Source organism: Vidua macroura, chromosome 12 (assembly GCF_024509145.1).
Source record: "Vidua macroura isolate BioBank_ID:100142 chromosome 12, ASM2450914v1, whole genome shotgun sequence".
Classification (NCBI taxonomy): Eukaryota; Metazoa; Chordata; class Aves; order Passeriformes; family Viduidae; genus Vidua; species Vidua macroura.
This window is the reverse complement of record NC_071582.1, coordinates 686,425-706,399: the sequence shown is the minus strand read 5'-3', so window position 1 is coordinate 706,399 and position 19,975 is coordinate 686,425. Positions and strand designations below refer to the sequence as shown.

The 19,975-nt window shown below is 41.5% G+C and overlaps 2 protein-coding genes across 12 annotated transcripts in view; both read left to right on the top strand.

Moving 5' to 3' along the window:
• The window catches only part of DAPK2 (death associated protein kinase 2), a 36,569-nt gene extending 28,144 nt beyond the window's left edge, over positions 1–8,425 (top strand). Inside the window, exons 8-12 of one of the 2 annotated variants that reach the window (XM_053988531.1) lie at positions 954–1,106; positions 2,516–2,561; positions 7,395–7,484; positions 7,661–7,741; positions 8,266–8,425. In XM_053988531.1, the coding sequence (XP_053844506.1) occupies positions 954–1,106; positions 2,516–2,561; positions 7,395–7,484; positions 7,661–7,741; positions 8,266–8,340 (445 nt within the window). In that variant the 3' untranslated portion in view covers positions 8,341–8,425. Of the gene's footprint in view, positions 1–953; positions 1,107–2,515; positions 2,562–3,444; positions 5,114–7,394; positions 7,485–7,660; positions 7,742–8,265 lie in introns of those variants that run through there. The other variant, XM_053988530.1, reaches the window with a different exon arrangement.
• Positions 8,426–12,317: 3,892 nt separating this feature from the next.
• HERC1 (HECT and RLD domain containing E3 ubiquitin protein ligase family member 1) overlaps positions 12,318–19,975 on the top strand; it is a 102,584-nt gene continuing 94,926 nt past the window's right edge. For 4 of the 10 annotated variants that reach the window (XM_053987969.1, XM_053987972.1, XM_053987970.1 and 1 more), the window contains exon 1: positions 15,750–16,128. The gene's annotated coding sequence lies outside the window, so the exon portion shown is untranslated. Of the gene's footprint in view, positions 12,455–12,791; positions 13,110–15,737; positions 16,129–17,853; positions 17,965–19,975 lie in introns of those variants that run through there. The other 6 variants (XM_053987971.1, XM_053987973.1, XM_053987965.1 and 3 more) reach the window with 5 other exon arrangements.

Below are 19,975 nucleotides of genomic sequence, written 5' to 3'. Positions count from 1 at the left end.
GTATAAATAACATTTCCTGTAAACCAGACTTTTTCAAGTGAGCATCCCTTTGTGCTGGGGGAGAAGGAGCTGGAGGAAAGGCAGGGCAGGAGGGGTCTGGGATGACTCTGTTCTGACACAAATTTTATGGAGCAGAGGTGCAGAGCCATCAAAGATGAAGGTTGACAGTCACAGCTGAGAGATGGGCAAAGCAGAAGCAAACCTTTTTCTTAAGTCAAGATTGCTAAATGGCATTTTATTATAATGCTGTCTCCATTACATCCTTGCAGTTGGAGCAGGGTGCCAAGAAAAAGAAATTTTGTGTTGTTCAGAAACACTTGGATTTTATTACAGCCAAAGCCCTTTTGCTTGTGGATTCCTTTTACTGAGCAGCATGGCCCTGCCTCTCCAGTGGAGCTGGCTCCTAGGCAAGGCCATGCGCCTGGCTTCTGATCATATGTTGTATTTTGCTTCCAGCTGATAAAGGTCTCTTGGTTGAACCCACTGTGCAAGGAACTCATCAGCAGCTTTGCAGAGAGAAAAGAAGTAGGGGCAGAAGTTTTCCTTCCTGAAGAAAAACTATAGAAACACTACGTTATTGGCTTGAAGGTTATAGAAGCTGCAGCCTGGTAGTCTTTGTGGGTTCACAGGGATAGAGACTCTCCTGAGCTGAAACTTTTTCTAGTTTGATTAGCAATGACTTAAATGAGACACTCAGGTGAGGAGAATCTGTGCATTTCTCTCTGTGTGCATGCATTAGTGCTCCACTACAGACTTTCAGTGCAAGTCTGGCTCAGCTAAGTAAGCCAGAGCTGTAGTGAGCCAAAGCTGGCCATGTTTTTTCCTACATGGCAGAAATGCTGCAACACAAGAGCCACAAATGTCCTAAGAGTATATTCCACAGTCACTGTAATTTCATTAGGGAACTTCTGCTGTTTATTTTACCAACTGATTCCTCTTTCTGGCTTATCTAGGCTTAGTGGTGCATCACCTTTCCTTGGAGAAACTAAACAAGAAACACTTGCCAACATCACAGCTGTGAATTATGATTTTGATGAAGAATTTTTCAGCAATACTAGTGACCTGGCAAAAGACTTTATTCAGAAACTACTGGTGAAAGATACACGGTAAGCAAATATTCAGAAAGACCCATTTATTTCTAAAATAAACCTAGTGAAATGTGGCTTGACAAGTGAAAAAGCTTTTCTTGCAGTGTGTATTGCCAGTCAAGAGCAAGACAGGAGGATGCTGCTGTGACCCTAGTTAATAACTGCATCCAGAAACCCTGAGGAGAGGAACCAAATCTCCTCAGCTAAATGCCATGTTCAGGACTGAATTCTCACCTGAGTCAAGCTGGCACAATAGGGTGTAGCTGAGGGGCTGAAAATGATGTGTACAATCTTGAGTTCAGGGTAACAACCATTCCATTACTTCAGTTTCTAATGAACTACTTCCAAGGAGGTGATACCATCCCAGAATATGCCCCCAGTGGTGCAATGTCAGAAAAATCAGTACATGTGCTGATATGGAGTTGTTCCAAGTCTCTGTATCTGTGGCAGTCACCCAGGGTTTGTGTGACAGCTATGCAGATCTTTGTTCCCAAGTTACAGCCCAAGTTACAGGAACCACAGTCTTTTTTTTTTTTTTTTTTAAGTTTTTCTTACTTTTAATAAAGTGCACAGAGAAGTAGCATATCCTTCCCTGTAACCTTCTTTGTCCTGGAGGAAAGTCAGACCATTGTGATTCTTTCTAATGGCTTCATTAGGGGAGAAAATACCTACAAGAGAGAAGGAGCTGTTCAGTGAAGATTTCTGCAAATCATCAGGCCTCAGTGTGGGGTAGAGTAGGTGTTTGATGAGAGTTTTGCACAGGTCTAGCAGCTCCAAGGAGAAGTCAGTGCTGTTGGTATTTGTCCCATGTGCAGACGTAGTGCCTGTGCAATGCTGTGTTTCTGTCTTTGATTCTCAGTGCTCTTAACATGCCGTTCACCAAACTGCTACAATGTGGAAGGAAGTTAGGTTTGATCCACTTTGATTAGGTTTGCAGTATTCCTCTCAGAAATGTTGCTTTTAGGAAACAGCAGCCCCTGCAGTGCTGTAATGCCATGTTCCAAAGGACAGCTTTGGTATAATTACTGTTGATTACCTCTGGTATAATTACTGGTGATTCAGACAGAGATGTATGAAAGGTGTATAGCAAGAATGTATTTTCTAAGCATGTCAGATGAACAAAACAAAGGCATGTTGTATAACTTTTCATGGAAGGGTGCACAAAACTACAGGTAGATTTTGATGAAATAAGAATTAAAGTTGTGTGGAGTAAGGACAGTTACCTACTGAAGTTTAGAACAGTTACTAAACTGCACACAAGCAGTGTGCCTCAGGGAGAAACGTAACCCTGAAATCTGAGGGTTTGTCCTGGAATTATTCTGATAAATGCTCCATAGGAAGCCCAGAAAGAGTGTGGGTCAATGGACTTCTGTACCAAGTATTTATCATTCAAGTCTTTGGGGTTTTTTTGTGTTGTTGTTTTTTAGGAAGCGGCTTACAATTCAGGAAGCTCTGTCTCATCCATGGATAATGGTAAGACTGAATGAAGAAAAAGATCTTGGTTTTTCTCATGAGCAAAGCAGAGATCATATTCTCACTCTTACTGGTGTGTTAAATGGAAAACTGCCCCCTAAGTACTTTGATGCTGGGTGACTCAAAGAGAATGTACAGGGAGGAAATTGCTTGGGTCTGACCAAATCCTTGGATTTCTGCAAATGACTTCCTTTATTATGGTAGCTTTCAAAAAGAGAGTAACAAAGCTCTGATGTTTATTGCATATTTCAGTATCCCATATTGGACTGGGCTTTGCATTTTTCCATTCCTCTGTGTTTGCATGGTCATCTGCTGTGTGTTGGCTTTCATGCTTTCTTGAATTGAGAGTTGACTGCAATCAATATAGAAAACACAATTTCTCTGGAGAGAGAACTGCTGTGTACCCTGTGTTCTGGTTTGCTTACATTTGTGTGTCTGTATGTATATTTTCATCATAAATATTGCTTGCTTATGTGGATAAGTCTCTTACTGAAAATACATTTAGCTAGTCTCAGCATGACTAATGAGGATTTTTGAAATTCAGTTTTGCTTTGCATTGCACAAAACATTAGTTGGAGTGGTATTAGGGTTGTTGGTTTTCCTCGTACAAATACTGATCGCTTTGATGCTGTTAATTGCTAAAAATTAGCATGAAAATAAGTTGCAGCCGTGTTGTTTGCACTTATCACATTGGAATGAATGCACATCACTATGTGTTTGGTGTTTGTTTCTTTTAATCAAATGCATGAAGGAAAATCTTTGTGAGCAAAGCATCTCCCAGCATTGTGGAAGCCCAGGCTGCATCCTTTGTGTAGAGTTTTTGCATTGCTGCAGTCTTGTAAATGTTCAGTAATACTGGTTCCTCTGTCTGATGACTCACCAGCTGAAAGATGAAACCAAAGTCCAGGAAAACAAGAAGGTGGAGAACACACAGCTGAAGACAAAACGCCTGAGGGAGTACACCATAAAGTGCCACTCGAGCATGCCCCCCAACAACACCTACATCAACTTTGAGCGCTTTGCCCGCGTTGTAGAGGACATTTCCCGTGTGGAGCAGGGTTTCATCACGTTGGCTGCATCCCACGATTCCTTGCAGGAGGACATAGATGTTCTGCTTTCCATTTATAATGAGAAAGAAGCTTGGTATAAGGAAGAGAGTGAAAGTGTGAGGCACACGCTGTCCCAGCTGAAGTATGAATACCGTAAAGTGGAGTCCCTGAAAAGGCATTTGTATGATGATAGTGAGGCTGTCAGTGCTAGTCTTGCAGGTGTGTGTGGGAAATATGCCGAACTGCAGAGCCAGTATGAATCCCTCAGACAGGAACTTTCTGAGGAAATCAAGTGGATACAGGATTTAATGAGCAGTTTTCAACTGGAAAATGAAGCCTGTGTGAATGGAAACTTTGACTCTGTTTTCAACAAAAATATTAATGAATCACTAATGGAGCTGTTAAATAGATCTTGCTGTGAAAAATTCCTTGCAGGGTTGAGTCTTGATGGGACAGAATCCCATCAGTAACACTGAGATCAGGCTAAGTGCAGGGTTTGTTGCTTGTTTCAATGTACATCAGTTTAAAAAGGTTCCAGTGCATAGATTCTACATAAAAACATGACCTAGAATTAAAGTAGAAGTTTTGTGTATTGCACAAGCTGCTGACCCAGGCCATAATCTCCCAGTGGTTTATAGTGTTGAAGTTGTTTTGTTTTTTTCCTGTGTTCAGTCTGAACTTGCAGGAACAAGATTATCACAGTGGTATGGACACATCTAACGCAAAAACCTTTGGTATTGCCTATATTTTACTCTTCATCATGTATTACAGTTCCTAAAGATTACTAGGTAATTAAAGTGGAATAAAGACTAAGTCAGTCTGTACTTACTAGAAACTGGGTGCCTGGAAACTAATAAAAATTCCCCTTACAGCATCTTTGGTTGGCTGAAGGAAACAGTTGGATAGCTCTGCTGCAGGCAGTTCTATACACGTTATGATACAAATATTTGCAAAGGTAAAATGTGCTAATTAAAGCAAATGGTGTAGTAATTTAGCTTGTACTGTGGAAATTCACTGTGAAATGGCTGCCAATGAAGAATGTTAGGATTAGTGTTTAGGCCAATTGTGCAGGGTGAACTCTTTTACCTGCAAAAGTAAGGTGAATTTTAAACTAAAGGATTAATCGACAGCTGAGTTTCCTTTCCTGTACCAAAGAAATCCTATTCAAAAGACACCATTGGAAACTTGTAATGATCAACTGACTCTGTAATTTTGCAGTGCAAATGTCAATTTTTGACTAAGTGATAATACAGTCCTCTGGTTTGTTTTCTACAGTGAAGAAGATTACAAAGATACAACTAACTTAATCTGTGGTGTGGCATTTGAGACTAGTGTTCTTGCTATAAAGATTTTTTTTTCCTTAGGTTTTAAAAGTAAAAGAAAACCCAACCTTGAATCATGCCCTGCTGTCTTGTATTTCAAAGAAGTAATTTGGTTATACTGTATTCATATGCACAGATGAACTAAACTCATTTTTGAACACAATAAATAGTCATTTATGCAGGATGCAGTCGTTCCCTGATGGTTAGTGACTGAAAAAGATGCCAAATTTCTGTGGGCATTTGCTGCAAGGTGACTGTTGTGCAACTACAAGAATCAGTGAAATAATAACTCAAGTCCAGCTGGAGTGAATCTTTACGTATATATATTAGAGTATATCTTTCACTGCCCCTCCTCCCTCCTCCTTTTGCAGAGAAGTTAATGACCTAAATAAACTGAATTGTTGTTCTTCCTAACATGATTAAGAATAATGTTTCCTACTTTGAGATAAAAAGGTAAAAGCATACTCTCATCTAATTTTGCAGAGTACAGTGGACCCATTTACTGCCATGTCCTCACAAAGATGTGCAGAGACTGATGCAAATTCAGAATTGTGAAAACAGTTATTCACTTGGGATATTGTTGTTTCCATCATTGTACTTGAAGGAGGATGGAAACTGGATGTGCTCTCTGTGGCATTGTTCTTGGCACAATATGTGAAATTTTCAAAAGCTTCTATAGTGTAGATAGCCAGGATGTGACCCTGGCAAGCTGGTGCTGATGGCTGGGGAGAATTGGGCTCTACTGTGACAAATAGTATTGAGCATTTTGCATGTGTCCATTTTTTATTGTTTCAGAATGCTTCTGCAGGTTCCTTTGAGCTGGAAGACCCATTAAAAACTGTCCAGGAGAACTGGAACACAGGATTTTATTGTCAGGGGGAGAGAGCCTTAATTCCTAAAATGGAACTTAAAAGCCTAGTGGGAGTTAGAATTTGCAGAAAACACTCTCAAGAAAGAGAGTCTGCCTCCCCTCAGCCATGATCTCATATTCTTTGTTCATATTGATTTTCTTTATGAACAAAATGCACTGTCACGATGAGAAGGAGCGTTAAATGAGGCCACATTGTTCCTGAGCATGTTTTGGTGAGGGTAATGTTGTTGTGACTCTGTCCTTGAGGCTAATCACACACTGCTTTTGAGAAGAGATCCTGATGATTTGAGAGAATGACAAGGTCACTGGGTTGCAGGGTACTTAAAATGAAGAGGTGGTTATTAGCAGTCTGCAGTAAAGTGAGTTATTTAGAGTCGGCGATGGTTCTGCTGCTGAAAGGGCACTGGGAAATTTTTCATGATTGTACAGCTGACATTTAGCCCATGACATTTTTTCCATTTCAGATTGATTTCTGCTTGCCTGTTGCACCATGCTGGCTATTTGCAGCATGAGGAAATTATATTTAATGCTTAACTGTCCCAGTTCTGTTGAATGCAAATGGTGTATACATCTAAATGAGAAGGGGGTCCAGCTGTTAGCTTGGTTCCTTGAAGTGCTGCTGAGATACCTGCAAAAATGCTAAACCTAGAGAATTTGATGAGAAAAGTGAATTTGTTGTCTCAAACATTTTAAATTATTTTGCTGAAAAAGATGTTTAAATCCTCACTGCTGTGTTTTCCATTCTCCTTTGGTACTCTTGCTGTTTCAGGTGCATGACTTGGCTGCATTCCAGTCCAGTTCAGTACAAATATTTCTGTGTTATCCACCTCCTACATATGCAGATCAGAACGGCTGGAATGGTTGTCACTCCATACTCTTTGAAGGGCTGACTACTGGCATTTCTCTTTTCACTCATGTTTGATCTGGTTTTGAACCATTTATTTCTCGCAATCTGTCAGATTTGGTTTTATGGTTTATGCAAATTTTGATGTACTTTTGGAATTGAAATGTGCTTCATTTTCAGAAGGACTGTGTCAGGATTTGTGGAACAGATGTTCCTTAACACCAGGTTGACATTCAAAGCACTAGGCGCATGTCTGAATTCTGATCTTTGTTCTTCTTTGTTCCCATTTTTCCATTGTCGGATATTGCAATTATTTTATTGCCTAGTTGTCAATGCATTGTGCTCTCATACTCTGGCTATGGTTAAAGGACAAAGCTGAAGTTTTTTCAGATAGCATGTATCCTTGTCACTAATACTACATGACAGCTACCTTTGTTCCATTTTATTACAGTGATGTCATTCAGAGAAAAGGGAGATGGGGCAGGTGTGCACGAGAAGCACCTTAGCAACTTTACAAAGTGAAAGTATAGCCTTAGCACCCAATAGTTTTAGGATCTTATTTGCAGTCAAAAGGGTCCTGTCTAAGCCCAGAGTGGGCTAGGTTTAATTCTTTTTCTTCTGCTTTTATCTGTATGAATCTGTAGCTTCCCCAGCTTTCTTTCAGCCAGCTCCAGTGCACATGAGGTATCTTGCATGTTTTATGCACCAAAGGGAGCCGAAGAATAAAATTGCTCTTTTATCTTCCAGCCCATGGACAAGCAACAGGCTTTGGTTCGGAAAGCATCTGTTGTTAACATGGAAAACTTCAAAAGGCAATACGCTAGAAGGCGATGGAAGGTATGACAATGAGCCTTTAATCCTTCTCACATGTGGCTTCCCAAGCCTGATGGGATCAGAGGGCAAGATAGAGCTTGAATGTAGAATTATAACAGGCAGTAAATGAATGAAGTGTGTTTGGGTATGTCTGCACTGGGTATGTGTGATCAAATTGGTTTCCCTCCCTCTCTGCACAGCTTTCGTACCGCATTGTTTCACTGTGCAACCACTTATCGCGCTCGCTGGTGAAGAAGATCCTGACACAAGATGAGAGTTTGGTAGGTGCATTCCTCACACAGGAAGAAGAGAAGAACCGGTCTTACTTTGCAGTCATTTTTGCTGTCCTTACACGGATGCACAGCCCAACAGGACAGCAGTGGCTTGGAATGGGAAACCAGAGGGGACCATGGCATCGTCTGTGTCTTTCATGCTGCTGTATGTTCTGTTACTGTGACAGGAATCTTGTGCAGGGGGAGCCAGTGGCTTGATAGACCCTCTAGGGGCTAAGCACATTATTGTGTAAAGAGCAGCAAGGAGCCTTCGGATGATGTCTGGATTCCAGGCAGTGACCGTGTGGTGTGACTGAGATCCGAGCAGTTGCAGGGGAGCTCACTGCTCTTGTGCCCAGCTCTGTGATGGAGGGTGGGGGACCCCAGCACTGCCTGTGACCTTCCAAAGTGAAACTTTAAGGGCTTTATTAGCTCTGCTCTTCTCAATAGATGATACTGATAATATTTGAACAGCATGTTTAAGAGCATGGTATCTCATTTACATGAGAGACTTTGTGGCCTTTCTATTTCAGAGAAACTGTGAAAGTGACAGTGAGGATCTTCCACAAAGAAAAGCCCCTCTTCAGAGGAGAAGCAGCATATCATAATGGGATGAGAATTCCATGGGCAGGAGACAGGAAACTTTCATCCTTGCTGAAGCAAGCAGCCCTGGCAGCAGACTTGGACTTCTTGTCTGAGTCCTTGGTATGATGCTTCTTGCTTCTCAAACTACACCAACAACTGGATGATGGTCTTAGATGCCTACTAAGCATTTTAGAAAATTGGGAATCAGGATTCCCAGGGAAATGCTATAGCAGAAGCACCAGTTGGAGTGCTTTTATATTTTGAGTGTTTCAGTGAGGCTTCAGTGATACTGATGTCAACTGCACTCAGGGTGTAGGGTTTCTACGGATAATCTTTCACTGCAGAGTAATTCACATTCCGCACAGTGGTTAAGACTGTGTGCATTATTATTTCAGTCAGGAAATTGCTAGCGAGTAATAAGGATTTTCTTTAAATTCAATTTTTATATTTGTTAATAGTATAAATATTTGATGGCAGGTATCTGACAGGTTTTATTAGCTGTGTGCAGTACTCTGTTATTGCTGCCACTGAAGAGAAGATCACAATGTCATTACATATCATAACCTTGATTTTGTGAACCTGGCAGTAAATAGTTCTGAAATGCAACAAGAACTGTGCTCTGGCCATGGTCTCTGCCTGAGGATTAGCACAACTCCCATTGTTAGTGTGAGTGCAACTGACTGTAGCACTGAGGTAGGCCGAGGCAATTTTTGGATGAAAAAGAGAAAAAAAATTCTGTATTGATTTACATGCACCCAAATACAACATTTTCACGGAATGATGAGAGGATGCCTTACCAAAAAAAAAAGGGCATTTAGAAACCTAAAGCATGTGAAGAAATAGTCTTTATTAGACTTTGTTATTGTTGTCAATATTATTTATTTTCAGCAATTTGTAGACTCTTTAACACCTATTTGTGTAGGTGCTGTTTACATGTAACCCAGACTGCAGACATCTGTATTCTATTTAGGGAGTTGTATCCCAAAATGAGGAAATAAGCACTTTGATATTGATGTAATATCTTTGCACAGGGAAGTTGCACCATATAAAATATATTAGTTTCTAAGCCAGTATTGTTCAATTGGTACCAAAAAATGTGCATAGACTAGGGTATTTTTTCATTGAATGTATTTGCTGTTAGGAGTTCCTATTTATCTTGCCATTTGATGAATTAAAAATCATAAAGCAAGTCTGTTAGAAACAACTATAGATGGATGAGGAAACTGATTTTGTTTGGCTTTACACTTGTCACCTCTAGGCTGAGGTTTTAGAGCAGAAGGTGTTGAAAACTAGTATCAGGTTAATTTTGATGGCTTCCAGTTTCTAAGAAAGAAATAAAAATATGCTACTTATATTTGTAACTTTGTATCCTTGCTTAGCTGGAGACTAAAATGCAGTTGATAAGAAATTACATCTCTGAAAGGAAGGAAATGTTTGAGAAGCTTTGGAGGAGAGAGACAGAACGTAGGATTTGATGGAAGAAACATAAAATGGAGGAGGGGGTAGGAGGAAAAAAGCAGTGGAGAAGAGTGAGTATGAGAGGAGCTTATCCTGTGGAGCTTATCCTGGTCTGGGAAAGTTGGAGGAAAGGAAAGAGAATGTGGATATATGAATTGTGGAAGCTGGAGAGTGAATGTTTCTGCAAATACGGCACTGCATTTTTATACTACTTATTTAATTTCTTTTTATTTTATATCTTGTGCTGCCATAGCCTGTGTGCTGGTCAAGGGATGAGGTCAAGGGATGAGGTGCAGGACATGGGCTTCTCTTCATATTCAATTAAAAGGTATATTTCTGACCTTTCTGTGTAATTCTTGAGACAGAATCCTCAAAACGTGTTGCAGTAATGTATGTATTAAGAGGGAGTAGTAACAGGGGAACCTGAGGTTTCAGTGTATCCTAATTTCAGCTGGAATAGAGTTAATTTTCTCCTTAGCAGCTGGTACAGTGCTGTGTTTTAGATTCAGTATGATAATAATGTTGATGATAATATGCTGATGTTTTAGTTGTTGCTAAGTAGTGGTTACCATAAGTCAGGACTTTTCAGTTTCCTATGCTCTGCTGGTGAGGAGGTGCACAAAAAGCTGGGAGGGACCATAGCCAGGGACAGCTGACCCAAAATGGTCAAATGGATATTCCAGCCCATGGAATGTCATGCTCTGTATGTAAACTGGGGTGAGTTGGCTGGGAGCCACAGGTCACTGCTCAGGGATGGGCTGGGCATTGGTCTGTGGGTGGTGAGCAGTTGTGTTGTGCATCACTTGTCTTTCCTGGGGTTTATTACTCTCTTTTCCTTTCCATTATTCATAATTATTATTATAATATTTTGATTTAGTTCAATTACAAAACTGTTCTTCTCTCAAAGTAACCCTCAAGGTTTGCTTTCCAATTCTCCTCCCCACCAGGGCCAGGGAAAGGTGGGTGAGCAGCTCTGTGGGCTAGTTGCCAACTGGGGTTAAGCCATGGCAGTGTCTGGAGGGAATCTTTCACAAACAGAACACTAAAATATATATATTTGGATAAAAAGCTGCTGAGCTTACCTACCAAATTTTGCTTCCTGCTTTCCCAAGGATGTGGAAAACCAAACAGACTCCAAGCCAGTGGTATTTTTTCTGAACTTTAAAAATACTTTTGATTTCCAAATTTGAGATTGTGGGATGTGTAAGTAAATTACACTTCTGAAAATTAAGCCCTGGTTAAAACAGGTGTTAGGTTGTTGGATCAGGATTGTGCTGTCATGGAGATGGGGTTATTCTCATGTAAAATCCTAGCAACTATTGAGAAAGATGGGACACAGCAGAAAGGCCAACAGAGTGCAAGGTTGTGTGAAGCTCTGGCTTATTAATTCTACCTTTATAAAGGTAGTGTTTTAACAAAGACATTACAGACAGCTCACTGTTCAGTCTTCAGTCATCTTTGTGCCCAGGTGGGCTAAGGCCAGGCCTTTCTCTCTGGCACTCAGTCACTGCACATGGCTCCCAAGCAACTTCATGGCACAGAAACCACAGCACGCAGCACTTGTGTCCGTACAAACTCTTCCCTGACTGTTCCAGGTAGGAGCACGCTGTGAGTGTAGAATCTCTTGTTCTCAGGACCAGTGTTGGTGATGCATTAGGGAGCTTTACAGTGTTTTCCCAGCTGTGGTGTTCTCTGTGTTCATCGCCCTGTCTGTTCCGTGAGGTGAAGCTCAGCCCGCTCAGGGAGGCACAGTGCAATTGTGCTGCCTCCAGCTCTGGCAGGACACCTGCTCCGAGCTGGGCTTCGTCTGATGTTCACCACCAGTGGGTTTTGAACAACAACCTACAGGTTCCTTTCAGTAAAGGGCCAAAAAAAAAAAAACCAACCAACCAACCAAAAAAAAAAAAACCAAAAAAAAAAAAAAAAAAAAAAAAAAAAAAAAAAGGGAAGGAAAAGGAAACATTAAAAGAATCTGCTTTGCTGGGAGAAAAAAATCTAAAAAAAATCTATTTTCTATGTATTATTCTGTTTTGCATTAGGGAACCTGGAGAGAAATGAAGTGATAGTCTGGGAAAAAAAAAAAAAGAAAAAGCACAGTAAAAAAACCCACAGAAGCCCACGAGTACTTTTATTAAAGTATGGCTATTTGGCTAGTTTTATTGTTATTTTAGTGGTGATGCTTTTTAATCTGCTTATATTTTTTATTAGGAGAAACACTTTTTTTTTTTTTTTTTTTTTTGGTGTGTGTGCCTGGAAATAGTACAGACTGTTAAAAACAGCAGAGATATTTGTTATTTGCTAATAAAACGCTGGAAAGCTGGACGGGTGTGTGTCTGTGTTTCCCCCAGCCCGAGACCGCGGCCTGAGGCGAGGCCGCTCAGCCGCAGCTCTGGAGCCGCCGAGCGCGGGAAGCGGCGGCGGGGGGAGCGGGCCGGGCCGGCGGCTCCGGGGCGGGTTTGTGCCGCCCCTGCCCCGCAGCGACAGCCCGCTGGGGGTGAGGGGGGCTCATCGGGCCGCAGGGGGCGGGAGGGCCGCTTTGGGGCTGCGGAGGAGCCGCCGCCGCGGCACCGGCTCGCCTTTTGGTCCGAGAGGGCTTGGTGGGCCCCGACAGACCGTGCTTCCCCCTCAGGACCGAGGTCCCCACAGCTCAAACCGGTCTCCCCTACCCTCTGCAGCGAGGTAAGCCCAGGAACTGCCGACCCCAGCAGCTCTGCTGTTGCTGCCCTCACCTCTGGTCTGTGCTGTCTTACTCCACTTTCGCTTGCTCATTTTTTCTTTTAGTAAGAGGTATTGCTCTTATCTATATTTGTATGTAAATCAAGGAATTTGTATGTGCAGGATATATATTTAACAATGTTCCGTTGAGAATCAAAGAACTTGGAGGCATTTCTTTTCTCTCTCTCATTTCTATATGATCACTGTAACTGGCTGACATTCTGTATTGCTCACATAAATGTCTACTCTGTCTTCACACGAACTTCAAACTTTAACAGCTTTAGTGCTCAGATGGTAGGTAATACATAATTTTCAGCATGTGTGTTTCAGTGAGAGGAGTTAAAGAGGGTCAGGTGCACCTTATTACTGGGCAGGGCTGCAGGGAACCATCACCTGTAAGTGATCATGAGCCTGATGAAGTGATATTACAGCAAACTTCAGCTAGCTGGGGCACAAAGGGTTGGAGGCTTGGAGGGGATGGCCAGACCTGTACCCCTGCTGGAGTGACCAGGTATGGTTGCTGAGGCTCAGAGGCAGAAGTTTGGTCCTGAGGCAGAGCTCCTGATGAGTTGAGAACGCGAAGGTTTCAAATGGACAAGAAGTCATGGTCCTTGTCACGGTGAGTAACTCTGCCGAGGGAAGGGTGGCTTGAGGAGAGGCCCTGGGGAGCCCTGATGGAGTGGAGAATGGGCTTTGGCTGCCTGAGAAGATGGGAAGGAATGGCTGGCCTGGCTGTTGGGCTGCTGTGTGCACAGGGATGTGTGACCATGCCCTGTACACAGTGTACCCCGTATCAGAAACATGGGTGATCCAGAAGCCTAAGCACAGACCTGGCTCCTACCTGCAACTCCTTGTGCCAGAGCCTGCTTACGAGTCTCCTCACAGTGTCGTTGCTGGTATCGTTTGCTGTTATTTTTGAGGGGTAGGGGCAGAGACTGTCACTGAGCATTATCTTTTTATAGCAGTTTGCTACAACTTGTGGCCATCCATCTCAGAGGTGTGACATTTTCCTGTTCTACTTGGAACTGTGCTCAGTCACAGCCTTTTTAGGGTGGGATGTATCCGCTCAACAGAAAACCTAAGAAAAATGGTGTCACATCAGTATTTCTTAAAACGTTTTTCCCAAGGATGAACCTTGTGAGCTACGTACAATGCTTTGTTGAATATAGTTTTTTGAAGTATCTTGTGTGCATGTGAATTGTCTAAATACAACAATTATTTGGTAAAAAAGAAGCTCTTAGGAAATTCAGTTATCTTTTAAATCTTTATATACATAAAATATGCTGTAATGTATTGCTATTAAATTTGAATTTAATTAGCTTTGCTGTTTTGAAGTGTGGAAAAGCCTTTCTAATTTTTAGCTTAGAACCTCTCATTCAGTTAGCAAATGACAGGAAATGCTAAATTTGGTTTAGTCCTGGTCATGCAATTCAAGAGAAAACAACATAAGGATGGAGTTTTGGACTTGGTGCTCAGCCTTTAGTCTTGTCTTACTTCATGCTGGACCTTTAAAAGCTGCGGCATATAAAGTTAAGTCCTCAGAAATCTGCAACAAGCGAAGTCTGATTTTGAAATGTGAATAGCTCAAAGCTCATGATTGTGAGAAGCTGGGAGTATGTAATGCTATTCTGTCATCCGGAATGCTCTGTTTCCCTGCATTGCACTTGGATCAAAGCAGGAAGAGCGGCTTTTCTGAGTCTGGCACAGGAGCACTCTGCAAGCCAGTGGTAGTGCAAGTCAGTACTTAAATGTGCAGTGTCCCCTGCACAGTGTGTGTCTGTGCCTGGATTTGTACTCCTTTGAGCAAATCAACAAATTAAAGATTCCAGATCCTTTCCTGAAGTTCGGTTATTCTGCCAGGAAGAAATTCCACAGGAGCCTGTAGGACATCTGGAATGACATAAAGCAGGCAGCTGTGTAGTTGAAGTAGATCCAAAGCCAGTTGGTGGGGGCAGATCAATTACCAAACATGGTGTGTCGTGCTAGGGGTCAGAAGTTGACAGACCTGTGGTTAACTGGTTAACAGACTTGTGACTTGTGGCCCAAGGTTGTGCTGTTATGCAAGTACTGACCTACATTTAAAGTTTTTGGGTTTTTTTGTAATCCTAAGGACCGAATTCATAGAGCTATTCCATTTGATATGCATAATGTTGGAAAAAGTGTAATGTACAGGAGGATATAGGCTCTCGCAAAGTTACTAATGCAGAGTCTATACTGAGACTATAATGCCATTGTCAATGGAACCATGGTAAACGAAATGACTGATCAGTTAGCAAAGCAAAGTGTATAAAATTATTTAGATCTCTAGTTGTGGGCTTTCTAGAGCATGTAAGACAACTTACGATTTTCTTGAGGAGTGTATCCTGGTGTTACTGATGGAAGGGTAAAAATAATCATGTATGTGGAGCTGCAAGGACCTCAGTTTTTGCTGTAGTTGCTAAATATAGAATTTTCAAGGAACAGTTAGAGGAACCTGCTGCTTTCAGGAGGGACAACTGTATTTTCTGCACACAGAGATGTCTCAGTTGCACACAGTGAAGATGAACCACTTCTGTCCTTCAGAAGCCTCTGCTCTCTGGAGCAAAAGCCGCTTGTTTCCTTCCTTGCAGTTTCTTTTCATAGTTTGCTGTAGCAGCTCCATTCCAGAAGTGATTTCTTGGGTCTCAATACTCAGAGCCAATGGGTGTCCCCTTGTTTTGCTTTGAAAGCTGAGGCCATTTATTCAGACACAGTGGTGTGTGCTTAAGGCATTTGAGCTAAAATACAGAAATAGTCTTTGTGTGCCTTGTGGCTACCAGAGGTCTTACGCCTTCTCAGCTGAGAGCCATCAACACCAGGGTAGTGACAAATGCTCGCTGCCTGTGCTCTGAGCAACCTCCAAGTGCAGGAGAGGGAGCGAGAGAGAAGCTTGCAGCACCTCTGGTAGCTGTGTTGAAGGACTTTGCCATCCTCACAGGAGGAGCTGGTTGCCTGGTTCCAGGTGACAGTTCAGGGCTGCCTCCAGAGGTAGACACTCTCCCACGGTCCAGTACAGCGCTGAAGGAAAGAAGCCGTGAAAGAGGACTTAGGTTTCAGGTTTGCATTTTTTTATTCTGTGAATTTTCTGGGGACCATTAGTAATTATGGAAATGGTTTTCTATTATGTGTAGAATGATTTGCAGGCTCTGATGAGGTGCTGAAAAGCACTTGAAAAGCTTTTTAAATTTTTTTTTTAATGGTGGGGAAAAGCAACTGCAGCTTGTTTAGTTTGACCTGGTGTAGTAGGTCCCTGCCGTTCAGTGTCTTTTTTGTAGGGATTGAGTGCGCTTCAGAGGGCAGGCAGTTTGTTGGTTATGCTAATTAATAATTGTAGAGTCACACCAAGGGTTTTGAACATTAGCTCATATCAAAGTTGCTGTTTTTAGTGGAAGAATTCTTAGAGGCTGCCAAATATGGGTGCAGTGCACCTGAGGTGGCACAGACTGCATACCATAGCACAGACTAAGTGCTTGTGATAGCCTTATCAGTGAGACCCATATGTTCATAAGGAAAGTCTGCCAGCTTTCGCTTTTCATAAAATACTGTGGAAAAAATGATGTTGTTTTCATGAAATTGAAAAGTTTGCTTTTTGCATCATAAGGACTGAGGAGGCAGAAAACGTAAGTTCAGTGCATATATTCTACCTAGGAAAGTATGGTTTGGGGCAGATGGAATGGGGGAGGTGGGGTTTCAATCACTTCAGAAACAGCAGTGATCTTCTGTAAGAATACCTGGAAGGGAAAGACCTCTGAACAAAATCTCTAGAGAGCAGAATGAAGATAAATGTGCTAGTACACCTCTCTAAATTGTCAAACAAAGGAGTATGATTGCAAGAGTCTCTGAGTTCCTCTCTTACTGTCTTTTGACGCAGATTTCTTGCCTTGTTCTCCTCACCCCAAACTGTACTTCCACTCAGATTTTTCATTTCAAGGAGCACTGACTTTATTTTTTGTAAAAGTCACTGGAAGAATTCCAGATGTTTGTTCTGTTTGTCTTGAAAATCAACAGGCTATGGACTGTTAGAAATGGGACTGAGGACTTTTTTTTCCCCATTGATGATGATGAACATTTATTCTGTTTAATGGCTTTGGCTCCACTGAGTAAAGTAAAACCTAATGGAGTTTTCAGATGGGGTTTCATTTTTGGTAAGTTCAGTTACATGATAAGTAATGGTTATATGGGCCAGAAAGCCCTGTGGGGAAATAGAGACTTTTTCACCACTGGATGTCATACCAAGTCCATGTGTCTTTAGAGCTATCTGTACAAGTAATTTATGTCTTGTTTTAAAGGTAGACCAAGCAGAGTCTCACACCACTGAAGCTATCTGCTGCTAGAAAACTCTTATTAACAGAAGAGGGCAATAAAAATCTCTTCTGTCAACCTAAACTGAAACAAAAGCACAGCAATACCTGAATGTGACAAAAATGGCAATGCTGCCTGCAAGTCTGGGATGTGACTTTCAATGCCTTTTGGGACAGGGTCTTCATGACAAAACCTGCACTAGCAGTCTGTGTGCCTCAGCTTCAAGCAATTTCTGTAATTGAAATTAATTAAAGTACTTACTACCTGCTGTGATCTGAAGCGTCTGTCTCTCCCTTTGTTGCTGTTGTTACTGCTCATATAAAAGGGGATGGATGCCTGATCTTTAATATACTGCATGATCTTTGAAAGATTCTGGCATAACAGTGCTATTTTGGGAAACACAGATCAGCAGCCAAGGAGGTGAATTTTAGCAAGGAGGAGGACTGACCTGTCCCTATTCGTGTTTTTGTGAGCATTAGAGCTTCTTAGAAAACATGCTGAAAAATCAGAGGGCTGAATTCTGGGGGTTGCTGCTAGCTGTTCAGGAGCTGCTCTGCCTATCTCCGATAAGTGATCCATTGCACATAGCTGAAGCGGCCTGCTGCTTTTTGTTTGAGTGGTGATTATTAGGGAGAAACCTTTGCCCCCTTAACAGGTACCCAATATACAGTACGGTTAAGGGGAGGCTGCTGACAAGGTACTTCTTATCTGCAAGATGTTATTTATCTGCAAGCGGCAGATAAATACTCTTCTGAGCTGTGGTGGCTGTAACATTTCCTTCTCCTTCTGTCGTCACTTCCACAAAATGTAGCCTGGGAGCAGCACCCTGAGTGATAAAACTCTTATCACTCCAAATGGCACTGACGGAAATGTGGGATTCCCACATTCCCACATTAAGAATAGGGCTGACGGAGGGAATCCTTTGGGCTCCAGAAGGGTGACTAAAGGCCTAAAGGAGACTTTTTGAGCAGTCCCCACATGGTTTGGCCTATGTTCCTGACTCTGCACCTAGAGAACATTGTGAAAAGAATTAGATTCTTTTCCACTCCTTAGTGGAAGAATCAGTGACAATCCCTCTTCTGAGACTGCAGCAAACAAATTTTCCTCCAGAAAAAGTTGTGTTTTGTGGGACCAAAAGGCACCTTTCAAAACAGGTATTCTATTATCTTTGTTCATGTCTCCTACATGAGCATCAAATGAGCTCAGTGGGGCTTTCCTGGCAAGCCGATAGAACACATGCCCTTAAATGACTAAATCAGTCTGATTCCATTTCTCTCCACTGCTTGTGAGCAGCACAGATGGTTCTGATTCAAGTAAATGCACCTCACATGGCAATGCTTGCTGTGCTATGCATTACACCTGTGCCAGGACCTGAGAGTGGGTTCTGAAAGGTGTTTTGAGTATTGGATCTCTGCACTTGAATTTAAGGCTGATAAAGCAGTTGACAAAGTAAAAAAAAAAAAAAAAAAAAAAATCAAAATTTGTTAGGGAGTTCAATTAAACCATTGTATAGTAAGTATTATTTAGAGGTAGCTGGAATGTTATTTCTCTTGGCTTTGGTTAGGACCAGTGTCTATCTCAGTCTGCTTTGAAACTAATTAAACTTAAACCTTCAAGGTGATGTGTAGTAATTAATAAAAATAAGAATAAAATAAAGAAAAATCTGCTTAAAAATCTACAGCTATCTCTCAGACTATATTTCTTCTGAGAAGAAATGGAAACTCTATGGAAATTGAGCAAAATGAGCTTCTAACATTGTCATGGGAGTCTAAGAATCAGTTGAAAAGCCAGTTTTCTGTATTGAATCAACACTAGTGTTCATTCGTTACCAAGTTAAGACATTTTATTTGGTAGCAAAGGAAAACTAAGAATGTTTCAATGCTCCTTCACATAGGTTTCCCCTTCTATAGGTTTCACCCCACCCAGCCTCTTACACTTTTTTGTACTTGTAGCAGCTTTGCTGAACAACTCCTAGAGAAACAGGGAACAAAAGATTACACAATAAGTTTTGTTTAAAAAAAAAGGAAAAAATCTGAAACCACCAAATTAAAAAAAAAAATGGAAAGTTATAAAACCTTATGTACTTTTCAAATCAATTTTTATGCATCTGCTTTTAATCAAGCTTTCATAATGTTTATCTAGAGTAAACTTTTCCTGTACTTAATAGCTATGTGCAGCAATAGCCAGCCAAAAGACAGGTCATGTTAATGTCCTAGTATCATTCTAATTGCATGAAGTAAAGATTTTCTCTCCTTAGCAATTTTTCTTTCTAATGACTACTGCACCTTTCTTATGCTCTGTTGAAAGCGCATGTTATGAAGCTGTTCTCAGGCAGTACATTCATGCCAGACTTGTGGTTTTCACCCAAGCACATGTTCAGTCTTAAGTAATTTGGAAGTGACACACTGTTTACTTTTGAATTTTGCTCAGTAAAAATGTAAATAGGACAGTGATTTTGAGGGCAGTGACTTCAGAAAAAGTTATGTGTAGAGCTATAAAATGTTAGCAAAGATCTCTTCTGATCCAAATGCTAAAGATCAGCAGACCTGAGACATAACGTAATAAAAATGTATGTGGTCTTCAAATGGCTTAGCTAATTAACACATAAGAGAAACTAGCCAATTTGTTTCAGTATTCTATTTAAAATCTCCTACCACGTTTGTACATGGTGTCTGAGCACCATCTACTCGTGGGCAGCTTTCAGAATGGTGTGAAATATCCTCTAAGGCTTAGCAAGACACTGATTAACTTGACTTGTTTTGTCACGTGGGTTCTTGCTCACAAAAATCAAGCATGTTTATGAAAAGACTAGATTCATGCTTATTTTTAAATACAGGCTTAAAACCTTCTTAACTTCTTACTGAACTGTAACTTAAGGGGAGTTAAGCATCTCATCACTTCATATCAAGATACGGAAATCATGACTCACTACTGTGAGAAGTTGCTGGGCATTTGCTAGGTGGTGTTTTTTTATTCTCTGATCCAGTATCCCAAAATATGAAGTGACATTTTGTGTTTGGAGGTGCCCCATGGCTGGCACCATGTCAAGCTGCAGTGCAGATGCCCTGTAGCTGTTGTGCAGGGATGGCTGCTGGCCGTGGCAGGCTGGCCTGTTTCCCATGGCACTAATTGCTTTTGGCATGCCTGAGCTGTGCCCTGCTGCTC